Source organism: Procambarus clarkii, chromosome 82, assembly GCF_040958095.1.
Source record: "Procambarus clarkii isolate CNS0578487 chromosome 82, FALCON_Pclarkii_2.0, whole genome shotgun sequence".
NCBI lineage: Eukaryota > Metazoa > Arthropoda > Malacostraca > Decapoda > Cambaridae > Procambarus > Procambarus clarkii.
The window spans coordinates 9,098,771-9,110,913 of NC_091231.1; the positions used below are offsets into that span (position 1 = coordinate 9,098,771).

Consider the following 12,143-nt stretch of genomic DNA (forward strand, 5'->3'; position numbering starts at 1 on the left):
ATGAATGAAGTACTTACACATTTCTTGGACACTATTGATAGTGTTATCTCTAAATTCCGCGATTTTTTCACATTCCATTATATAATGACGCAAAGTATGCGAATAGTTCTGCTGACAGAGTTTACATTTAGTCAAATCTACATCAGCAGATGTTAGAAATTCCCAGAGGTACTTGTAGTCGAGCCTAAGCCTAGCAGTGGTAACATCTAGAAGTCTGCTAACCTTATTGGATGACCCATAGATGTGCAGTACTTCCTGCATAATAGAATGATGATAGATGGAGTAATTGGTGTGAATTTCACTTTGCCTCAAGTCTCCGAAATTTAGTTGATGTTCCCGGGAATATTACTGCCCTCAGGCTGCTCAAAGGCAGTCCAAGTTGGTAATCAATTCCCTCTTTACGATCAAAAGTCTTGGCCAACTCATCAGTTCTATCATGCATTCGGAGACCAATATGGGAAGGAATCCACAGGAGACAGACCCTGACTCGCGTAGCGTTTCGGGCAAGTCCTTAATCCTATGTTTCCTGGAATATGACCCCCGTGAAAAATCGTTTTTACAACCAAGTACCCATTTTACTGTTGAGTTAAACAGAGGCTACAGTTAAGGATTTGCGTCCAGCAAATCCTTCCCGGCCAGGACGCGAACCCAGGACAAAGCGCTTGCGAAATGCCAGGCGAGCATCTTAACCATTACGCCACGAAAACTGTGGCGTCTTCGTAATGAAGACTGTTACTAATTGTAATTAAGTAGCAATAAATGCTGTTTACATGCTTGTCCTCCTACACTCCCAAGGTTAGGTTAGGTCGTGGTTTTCTATACAGCTTTTCAGGTAAACTCTAATATTCACAATATTTTGGTGCGATGTTGGCGATTAAGTGTATTTATGTACTATGCCGATAGTCAGGATTGTACTTATCACATTTAGTATTAAAACGTACTTTCTATTCGGAGGATGGGCTGACAGCGCAACATAAGCCCCCGCCTCTTTTAATTTAAAATAATATTTTTTAAGGATGTTAACAAAAATGCATGAATTGAAAATAAAACATTTATTATTTTTCATTTAATAAAAACGCATACATATAAAAACAAATCACATACCTATTGTGTTTCTCTTTTAGTATTATTAAATAGCAATAATGTACATCAACATACTGGTTTTCTGTTTTGAAGAAAAAGGTATGAAATATCTTAGTAATTTGGCACAGATATACATAGACCATTACAGTGAAACGTTTATCGCATTACGTTTATAAAACATTGTTGTAAACAGTACTTATCATAAAGCATTGTTGTAAACAGTACATCTCATAAAGCATTGTTGTAAACAGTACATCTCATAAACCATTGCTGTAAACAGTACATCTCATAAACCATTGCTGTAAACAGTACTTCTCATAAAACATTGTTATAAACAGTACTTCTCATTAAACATTGTTTTAGTCAGTACTTCTCATAAACCATTGTTATAAACAGTACATCTCATAAACGATTGTTATAAACAGTACCTCTCATAAACCATTGTTGTAAACAGACCAAATGGTATGAGGTACTTTGAGCCCAGTAATTTTTTCATACACTCAGGAATATCACTTGGGCTGGACGGTAGAGCGACGGTCTCGCTTCATGCAGGTCTGCTTTCAATCCCCAACCATCCAAATGGTTGGGCACTATTCCTTTCCCCCTTCGTCCCATCCCAATTCCTTGTCCTGACCCTTCCCAGTGCTATACAGTCGTAATGGCTTGGTGCTTTCCCCCCTGATAGTTCCCTTCCTTCAGGTATATTGGAAGATATTCTTGTGCTGTACCCAGATTTTGCTAGTGGAGGCTAATCGATCAGCCGTACATTTCATGTTCTCTCCTAGTCAGAGTTGATTTGTTTTTGTATTGAGGCTGGTATTTGCTTCCCTGATTCCATGTATGACTAACCATCCTGTGTGATGGGAATATTAGATGAACTTATAGCTGGTTCTTGATCTACACTGTGTAATCTTTCATATAGAATAAGGTAGCAGCACATTGCTGTGTATACCTAAGCTGGTTAATACAAAAAAAAATTAATAAAATATTGTTATAAACAGTATTTCTCATAAAATATTGTTGTAAACAATGCTTCTCAAAAAATATTGTTGTAAATATTGCTTCTCATAAAACATTGTTGTAAATATTGCTTCTCAAAAAATATTGTTGTAAATATTGCTTCTCATAAAACATTGTTGTAAATATTGCTTCTCATAAAACATTGTTGTAAATATTGCTTCTCAAAAAATATTGTTGTAAATATTGCTTCTCATAAAACATTACTGTAAATATTGCTTCTCATAAAACATTACTGTAAATATTGGTTCTCATAAAACATTGCTGTAAATATTGGTTCTCATAAAACATTGCTGTAAATATTGCTTCTCATAAAACATTACTGTAAATATTGCTTCTCATAAAACATTACTGTAAATATTGCTTCTCATAAAACATTACTGTAAATATTGCTTCTCATAAAACATTACTGTAAATATTGCTTCTCATAAAACATTGCTGTAAATATTGCTTCTCATAAAACATTACTGTAAATATTGCTTCTCATAAAACATTGCTGTAAATATTGCTTCTCATAAAACATTGCTGTAAATATTGCTTCTCATAAAACATTACTGTAAATATTGCTTCTTATAAAACATTGCTGTAAATATTGCTTCTCATAAAACATTACTGTAAATATTGCTTCTCATAAAACATTACTGTAAATATTGCTTCTCATAAAACATTGCTGTAAATATTGCTTCTCATAAAACAACCATGATATCATTTATATTCAGAGGTGATAGGATTTCCCTACACGGAGGTTAAAAGGGAATCTTAAGTCAGTATGATCAATGCATTGTAAAAATACAGATTGGGACTGATGGCAAATAAACTAATGTAATTATTTAAATTTTGTTAATTTATTATGCACCACATGCCCATCCCGTGGGCGGTAGTGAAAAAGGTTACAGAGGAGCATATAAAGGGTTTGGGAACTGAGCCCCAAAGTATATTTAGCTAAGTTATAATGTTGATATAATTAATGAATTGGTGCATTAATTCATATCTTTGTGCACAAGCAACTGTCTTGTTTGATTTTTAAAACCCTGACCTGACACTTGTTATGTTGTCTGCTTGGATAATTCTTTATTAACAAGGTTAGGTATACACGGCAGCTTGCTACTATCTATATATATATCACAGAATGTGTTTGTAAGAGGTTGGAGGCCAGACACCCAACTTTGTAGGGGAACTGGTCTAGGTGACAGGATGGACATAGGCCCGTCAGGGTTGGTCCTATTGTTAAAGAGGTCGGGTGATCGTATTGTTCAAGAGGTTGGTTGGTCGTATTGTTCAAGAGGTCGGTTGGTCGTATTGTTCAAGAGGTTGGTTGATCGTATTGTTCAAGAGGTTGGTTGGTCGTATTGTTCAAGAGGTCGGTTGGTCGTATTGTTCAAGAGGTCGGGTGATCATATTGTTCAAGAGGTTGGTTGGTCGTATTGTTCAAGAGGTTGGTTGGTCGTATTGTTCAAGAGGTCGGTTGGTCGTATTGTTCAAGAAGTCGGTTGGTCGTAGTGTTTAAGAGGTTGGTTGGTCGTATTGTTCAAGAGGTCGGTCTATCTATATCTAATAAATGAAGACTTAGAGTGGGTGCCCAGTGTTGCTCGGGTGGAGGCACATCTTCACATCCATGAGTGAACTCTTTTTTTTTAATTAATTGTTGACAATATTATTTAGTGTGTGGGGATTGGGGGTCATAATAGATGAAGGTAGTATCATCAACAAATAGAATAGGTTTAAGAATGTTAGAAACATTTGGCAAGTCATTGATGTTTATAAGAAATAGGAGAGGTCCCAAGATGCTGCCCTGTGGTACTCCTACTGTCAATAGCAGAGTGGGGGTCGTTATGCTATTGATGACTACATATGATGTCTGTCACTGAGATGGGAACAAATATAGTCCAGAACAAGGCCTCGGATACCATAGTGGGGAAGTTTAAGTAAGAGGTAGTTACGGTAAAAATAATTCAAATATAAGTAATAATTCAAGTTAATGGTAACAAAGCACATACCATGATCAGGGTGGAGGACGCTGGACGGAGTAAGAGGACACTTTCAGTTACTAACAACCATACTGAACGTGCCGTGACCTTCCTGGGCGCGCTGAAATTTCCATACCTACAGAAGTTTCCCCCTTCGTTGCAGTCACGACTTCAAAAACCCGAAATAGCGCAATACATCGAATGTTTTCTTGATCAAAGGTTCCTTGTATCTCCAGATCGTATTATCGAGAACAGTGTCATTCAAGAGGGAAGGGCATATTTTTCTCTGGTCGTCAACACAGTATTTGCGGGAGTGCTGGAGATGGGCATACTCGGTGGGCATATCCAAGGTCTTGCAGTGGTCGAGGCAGGAAAAAGGGTAGTGGTTGTGGAGAGTGAGCACCTTCTGAGTATCGTGGAAGCACTTCATGTTATAGCCGGGCTTGCTATAGTTGGCGGCGCGGTAGACATGTTGCATCAGGTGCATGTAGGACGGTATGTCATGGAAGTAGCCATGAGCTTCCTGCATGGAATCCAGAAAGTATGCATTGCGAGCGCAGTAAGATACCAGAGTGCGGTTTCGTGCCTCCTTCACTTCTGCGACCACTTGATCAAGAAGCGACCTCCAGTCGCTTGCTGTCTTGGGCACGATGACTTCATCTGTGTCTAATAAAACTATATACTTGTAATGGTTCATGTTTCTGTAAAAACAGTCATTATATGGTATTACTTCGTTCTGGCGTTTGTGTAATCCCTTATTTTTCAGGTACTTATGTAGCAAGTTGCGCTCATTTGGTTGTTCACCGGGCAATGAAAGTTTCTTAACATCTACCAGTCCTAAACGTTCATAGTATTTAAGAACTTTGTTAATACTAGGTTGTAGTCCCATGTTGTAGAGGAACACTTTGTCAGCACCGAGAAGGAAGAGCAGTTCTAACCACTCCACAATACGCACGGTTTTATCTATGTAAAAGTCTAGCCCTTTGACGCACACAGCAAAATTCTTTTTCTGGCCATTTTGCGGTTGGTTGTTAATGACCCGAAGGTTGTTGGTTGGCTTGTCGCAGGGCTGCTCCACCAGCGACACTGACTGAGGGACCAGCTGTCTGTGTTCAGCTGGTACAATACACTCAAGCAGGTATGGCTGTAATATACCCTGGTTGTAATTACCCCATTCCTTGTACCATATATATCTGTACTCTGAAACATTTACAATGACTGGGGAGATTTTGTCATTAAACCAGATCTTGCATTTGGTCTTCACGGATGGTTCAATGCGATTAATCATGGCAAGAATTCTAAGAGAAGGTGAGTGTTTACTCAGAGTGCGGTTGTCGTAAAAGGCGCTGTACATGTAAAAACTGCCATTGCTGGTCTGAAGGACCTGCCAGTAAATACTGTTAAAGTGAATATCAAATAGTTCAGGGTATTTACTACAATTATTGTTGCCTGATCCAAAGTGAGGGTCATTCCTTTCACGGTAGCTGAAGGGCAGGTTAGGCAGTGTGTCCAGGACCTCCTCCATCTCTTCTTTCCCAGTCATGTCCATCGCTGGATCCAAGTACAACTCGCTTAAATGTAAAGCGGAGATGGACAATCAAACAGAAGTACACCAATGACGAATTTTGCAAATTCTTGTATAATCATGTCAGGTTAGTAATGTTTAGTAACTTCATAAAACTCTGAGTAGCAGCAAAACTAATCTATACTGATTCTTAAAATAATAAATTAGTGCAAACAAAAATTATATTTGAGAACTTGAATGTGGGAGACCAGCCCGTTCTCGCGAGGGTTCCTAACGTCAAGAAACTATCATACTAAAGTACCCTTATCCTAACCTACCAGAGGCCCCAAAAAACAGAAAACGGGACAGCATGTCTACTTCGCAAGCCGCTACCATTTTCCAGTACGAAGATTTTTGGCCTTAGGTAGAGTATACGTCAAAATGCGACGTTCTATTAAGATAGACGGGTTGGTCAAAGTACGGGATGAGGTGAAAACCCTCAAAAATGGGTGCAAGCTGGAGCGGCCTAATATAGCCCTACTGCCCTGCTTGCTGATGCTTATAACACCCGTTGTCGGGAAGAAGAACCCTGTACTTCGGCTTCTCGAGGTCTTGCCTACTGACCTTTTTAGGGTGGAACCCACAACGGTTGTTAACTCCCGGGTACCTACATACTGATAGATGAACGGAGGCATCAGCTGAAAGAAGGCATTCCCAATCATTTTAGACATGGTAAATTTTTAAATTTTGCCCCTGGGGGCGAGTTTGAATCCGGATCCCACGGTTGTGAGTCAAGAATGCAGACCACTGCACTACAGGATCAGCAGCAGAACTGATCTATATGGAATCTTAAGAATGAATTAGCGCATACAAAAAATAGATATATAACTAGAATCAGTGAGGCAGTACCTTGCGGACGTCTTGGAGCTGTCGAGTGTAGACTTGTCGAGTGGAGAAGGGTCGAGTGGAGAAGGGTCGAGTGGAGAAGGGTAGTTGCTAGGGTGGAGTAGCCTGGCCTGCGGGTCGCTGGACACGGCCTCCCACGCCTGGTAACTAGTAAAGAGAGGTTGATATCCACTAAATGTTCACGCTGTAAACACATATATATCAACTATATTGATACAGGCAACACACAAAATTATTATGACAATGTTATTTTTCTCAGTTATTCGATGGCACAAGGTAAAAATACACTAATGTGAGCTTTACATCTTTTAGTGCAAATGTGAGAGAAATCAAAATGGAGCATGTTTAACAGTAAAACCCAAAAGTACCTAATTTCATCCTCATAGTTTCCTACCTTGTGCTTCAAACTCTCACTGTATCTTGTACTACCCACTTCCCCAAGATTAGTACTAAGACATATGGAACTAAATGCTGAATGGTACTGAATGCTGAAGGGTACATTCAGTACATTCAGCATTGTTGTGAAAACATGATGAGTTCAGTCCCTGAGCCCATTATGTGCCTTTGTATCCTTTTCCACTACCACCCACAGGATGGGTATGGGGTCCACTACCGCCCACACGATGGGTATGGGGTCCACTACCACTCACAGGATGGGTATGGGGTCCACTACCGCCCACACGATGGGTATGGGGTCCACTACCGCCCACACGATGGGTATGAGGTCCACTACCACTCACAGGATGGGTATGGGGTCCACTACCGCCCACACGATGGGTATGGGGTCCACTACCGCCCACACGATGGGTATGAGGTCCACTACCACTCACAGGATGGGTATGGGGTCCACTACCGCCCACACGATGGGTATGGGGTCCACTACCACTCACAGGATGGGTATGGGGTCCACTACCGCCCACACGATGGGTATGGGGTCCACTACCGCCCACACGATGGGTATGGGGTCCACTACCACTCACAGGATGGGTATGGGGTCCACTACCGCCCACACGATGGGTATGGGGTCCACTACCGCCCACACGATGGGTATGAGGTCCACTACCACCCACAGGATGGGTATGGGGTCCACTATCTCCCACAGGATGGGTATGGGGTCCACTACCACCCACATGATGGGTATGGGGTCAACTACCACCCACATGATGGGTATGGGGTCCACTACCACCCACAGGATGGGTATGAGGTCCACTACCACCCACATGATGGGTATGGGGTCCACTACCACCCACAGGATGGGTATGAGGTCCACTACCACCCACATGATGGGCATGGGGTCCACTACCACCCACACGATGGGTATGGGGTCCACTATCCCCCACAGGATGGGTATGGGATCCACTATACCGCCCACAGGATGGGTATGAGGACCACTACCGCCCACACGATGGATAACATGATGGAAGTTGCTTTCTAGCGCCTGAGGTGTTCAGGTGTCAGAAAGCTGGGAGTGAGAGAGAGCCTTCACGATGGAGATTTTGGGAGTGAAAGAAGACGTACGTAACGGAGAAGCTGAATAAAGTGCAGAAGAGCTAGGAATGCCGCGGTTGCGAGACAGGGAGAGGTCGAGACGCTACACGAGGCGATAAAGAGAGCTCGGTGAAGAACACAGTGAAGGAGTTTGTGTTATGCCTATATGACCTGAGAAGATTTACCTGAGGAACATGCTGATCATATTGAAGAAGAAGGAGAGCAACAGGAAGCATTGTATCTTTCTGGGAAGCCGAAACTGGTTCCAGCGTCTCATCTGCACCAAGTGAAGGTTTATGCAACGCCAGCTTGCACAAGTACTTCCAGTATGGCCGCTCCTGCAACACCGCTTTATATTAGTATTTCCAGGATGGCCGCTCCTGCAACACCTCCTCACAACACCAGTGGTTCTGGAGCCACTATGTGATGGTATTTGTGGTTCTGGAGCCACTATGTGATGGTATTTGTGGTTCTGGATCCTTTATGCGACGGTGTTTGTGGTTCTGGAACCCTTATGTAAGGTGTTTATGTCCTAGGCCATCTATGTGATGGGGTTTGTGACTCTGGAACATGTGTGTGATGGGGTTTGTGACTCTGGAGCATGCGTGTGATGGGGTTTGTGACTCTGGAGCATGTGTGTGATGGGGTTTGTGGCTCTGGAGCATGCGTGTGATGGGGTTTGTGACTCTGGAACATGTGTGTGATGGGGTTTGTGGCTCTGGAGCATGCGTGTGATGGGGTTTGTGACTCTGGAACATGTGTGTGATGGGGTTTGTGGCTCTGGAGCATGTGTGTGATGGGGTTTGTGGCTCTGGAGCATGCGTGTGATGGGGTTTGTGGCTCTGGAGCATGTGTGTGATGGGGTTTGTGGCTCTGGAACATGTGTGTGATGGGGTTTGTGGCTCTGGAGCATGTGTGTGATGGGGGTTTGTGGCTCTGGAGCATGTGTGTGATGGGGTTTGTGGCTCTGGAACATGTGTGTGATGGGGTTTGTGACTCTGGAACATGTGTGTGATGGGGTTTGTGACTCTGGAGCATGTGTGTGATGGGGTTTGTGGCTCTGGAACATCCATGTTATAGTATTTGTGGTCTTAAATCCCCTATGTCATGGTGTTTTTTGTCCTAGAACCCATATGCGATGATGTTTGTGGTGATAGAACCCCTGGGATGGCGTTTGTGGTTCTAGCAGCCTTGTGTGAATGTTTTTGCAGCCGTAGTGACAAAGTGTGCACCAATCAGGTACCAGGATGCATATATTAGGTTGGTGCTCGGCAGTGTATCAGAAGTCACCAGGCCTGCCTAAATTTTAAGGTACCTTGACTGTCAGACTGCCTCTTTGAGTAGTTAATAGTGTTTAAACAAGGGTTATGAAGAGTCTCTCGGGGGGCCTCATCTGTACACACAGAGATCTTGACTGGACTGAAAATTCAGGGCAAAAACCAGAATGCAATTCAATTTAACCTGTTCAATCAACAGCGCACTCTTCACACATACAGTGGAGTTTGATACACAATCCCTGTATTTTTATGTGAAACGTTATGCCCCACAGTAAATCTAGTTGGCATTGTATCTGTGACAAGCACACCTGTGGGGGCCTGGCAACACTGGCTCTGTCATCTGTAAGGATGACACCAGCAGGTGTAACTACAGTAGCAGGTGTAGCTACAGCAGATGTGTAAAAACTCTTCATTTTAATCAATAAGTGAATGTTCAGCACCAATGGAAGGGTGCTGGTGGTGGTCAGGTGCACATTATATATATAGCAGGTCAGGTTCTGAAAAGTGAGGTTACTTAACTTACTTTAAATGTAAAGTTAGACACATGCGAAGCTCTTTACGCGTCATTAGTTGACCAATTATGCACTTTTAAGAGGTGATTTTGAAAGATTTGAAACACCTGCAAATTAATTACAAGCACTTGTTGGTTACAGCGTTACAAACGTGTCAGGAAAAAGACTTCTCTCAGGGATCCAGAATTTTCTATCATGAGAATGCTTAATTGCAATATAATTGAACTTCCTGTAACGTCATTTCAAAATCGTAATCTCACAGTAACGCTTTTCTCTACTCTACAAAATATAGTGCCTTTTCTCTAATCTATAAACTATAGTATCTTATCAAGAGAGAGATATTAAATCTGCTGTCAGATAGGCATCAGCTTTTAGAATCGGATAAGTTTGAAGTGTTTGTAGTGTGTTTTGTGGCCAATTGCATGCGTCTATAACCTTATTCTTTCTAATAAAAGACTGTTTGCCGCTATATCAAGGGGGGGGGGGGGGGAGGACCCCAAATAAGGTGAGCATTTATAATAATTCTTATCTAGATAAGTTAATTTGTTGAGTATCAATAATAATAACTTTAATCTGACTTTAGTTTATCACTAATAATCAGTATAAATTATCAAGCATTATCGTAGTCATCATCAAGTAATAATATTTGCCTGAATAATCAATTAATCAATATAGAATCTTGCTTGAAAAATATAAAGTTATTTGTATATTTACTATATAAAATCCCAATTATTTCCTATAACTGTTTAAGAGCTAGGCTAGGCTAGGCTAGGCTAGGCTAGGCTAGGCTAGGCTAGGCTAGTGTGTGTACAGGGGCCAGATCTTTTAGAACTGAGCACAACCAGTTATTTCAGCAGTTATTATTAATCCTCTCTTGTTTAATATTTAATCCATTGTATTAAATACAATGATAATGTGGCTAAATACCAACAGGTACATGTTGTTTCTTCAATCAATGTCCTTGTTTGCCCTTGAGAAAAGTACCTCAACCTACAGCCCATAACAAGCACACAAGAGGAATCTTTGGCCTATGGACTTTTAAGACGGCTAAGATTGTATTATTTTGTATTTTATTTTATAGTGCATGCTTATTTTGCATGTACATATTTTTTATTCCCTATATTCTAATCAATCCCACGTATTTATCCCATATAATCAGACATCAGCAGGTATTTTTACAATGTTGTTGTTGTTGTTATAGATTCAGCTACTCGGAACAAGTTCCAAGTAGCACGGGCTATGGTGAGCCCGTAACTAACCTGGCACAGGAGCGGGGCAAGAAGCACGGGCTATGGTTAGCCTCGTGGACGGGAGATGTCTCCCGTCTGTATATTTTTACAAAGACCTGCAGTCCTTATAATTATAATACCTAATAAGATACTTTTTGCAACATCTATGAATTTAACATATATTATTATATATACTGGAAGTAAGTCCTTGTGGTGTAGTGTTGGACTTGCCGTCGCTGCGAGCACCAGGTTGAGGAAACTTTGATGCACTCATTAGTCCAACCACTTGGAATGAACGGTAGAGCGATAGCCTCGCTTCTTGCAGGTCGGCGTTCGATCCGCGACTGTCCAAGTGCTTGGGCATCATTCCTTGCCCCCCGTCTCAGCCCAGATCCTTATCCTGACCCCTTCCAAGTGCTATATGGACACACTGGTTTAGCACCTCCTCCCAGTAACTGATGTGCGGCCAGCTACCCACACTTCCATGCCAAATATTCAGGAACATAATTCACTGGTGCGGAGCGCGGCAGATATTTCACTGTCATCGCCAATGCTTAACCATACACGTGCTTCCTAATGGTACACCCATTTACTATACCCTCTCATTTAAATGTATAAATGACTATATAGAAAGCTCTTTAAGAATAGGCTGTAAGGAACGAACAATATATTAAGTGTACCAGCTGTGAGTAGCGTGGGTGGAGCCGAGGGCTGTGAAGATCCACACACACACACTGCTGCTCCGTTGACAAGCTGCTGGTGTTGTCCCTGCGGTACACTGGGCGTACAGTGGGGAACTGACTCCTCGTACTCACTACAGCTGTTAATCAGCGTCCCGATCTCCCCCCTCCCTTGAACACCTGTAAGCTCGTCTTCACTGTTCAGTGATTAGCCCGTGTGTGTGTACGGTGACTTTAACTACACTGCAGCAGTGGCATCACTGTCCACGCAGCAGTGACAGTGGTGTCACTGCTGTCAAATAGAAAGATTGGGTGATCTCATGTACCCAATGGTAACTCCCAATTGTACTCCTGATGGTAAAAAATATTTGCATAAAATGGAAATTAAGAAAATTTATGTCACAATGCTGTTGTGTTAATGACGATATATATATATATATATATATATATATATATATATATATATATATATATATATAT

At 41.8% G+C, this 12,143-nt stretch overlaps 1 protein-coding gene across 2 annotated transcripts in view; it reads right to left on the minus strand.

Moving 5' to 3' along the window:
* Positions 1-1,043: 1,043 nt before the first annotated feature.
* The window catches only part of LOC123764305 (uncharacterized), a 45,817-nt gene continuing 34,717 nt past the window's right edge, over positions 1,044-12,143 (minus strand). For both annotated transcript variants that reach the window (XM_069316069.1, XM_069316070.1), the window contains exons 2-4: positions 8,151-8,303; positions 6,481-6,624; positions 1,044-5,638 (exon numbers count right to left, since the gene is read on the minus strand). In XM_069316069.1, the coding sequence (XP_069172170.1) occupies positions 4,231-5,638; positions 6,481-6,624; positions 8,151-8,303 (1,705 nt within the window). In that variant the 3' untranslated portion in view covers positions 1,044-4,230. The remainder of the gene's footprint in view (positions 5,639-6,480; positions 6,625-8,150; positions 8,304-12,143) is intronic.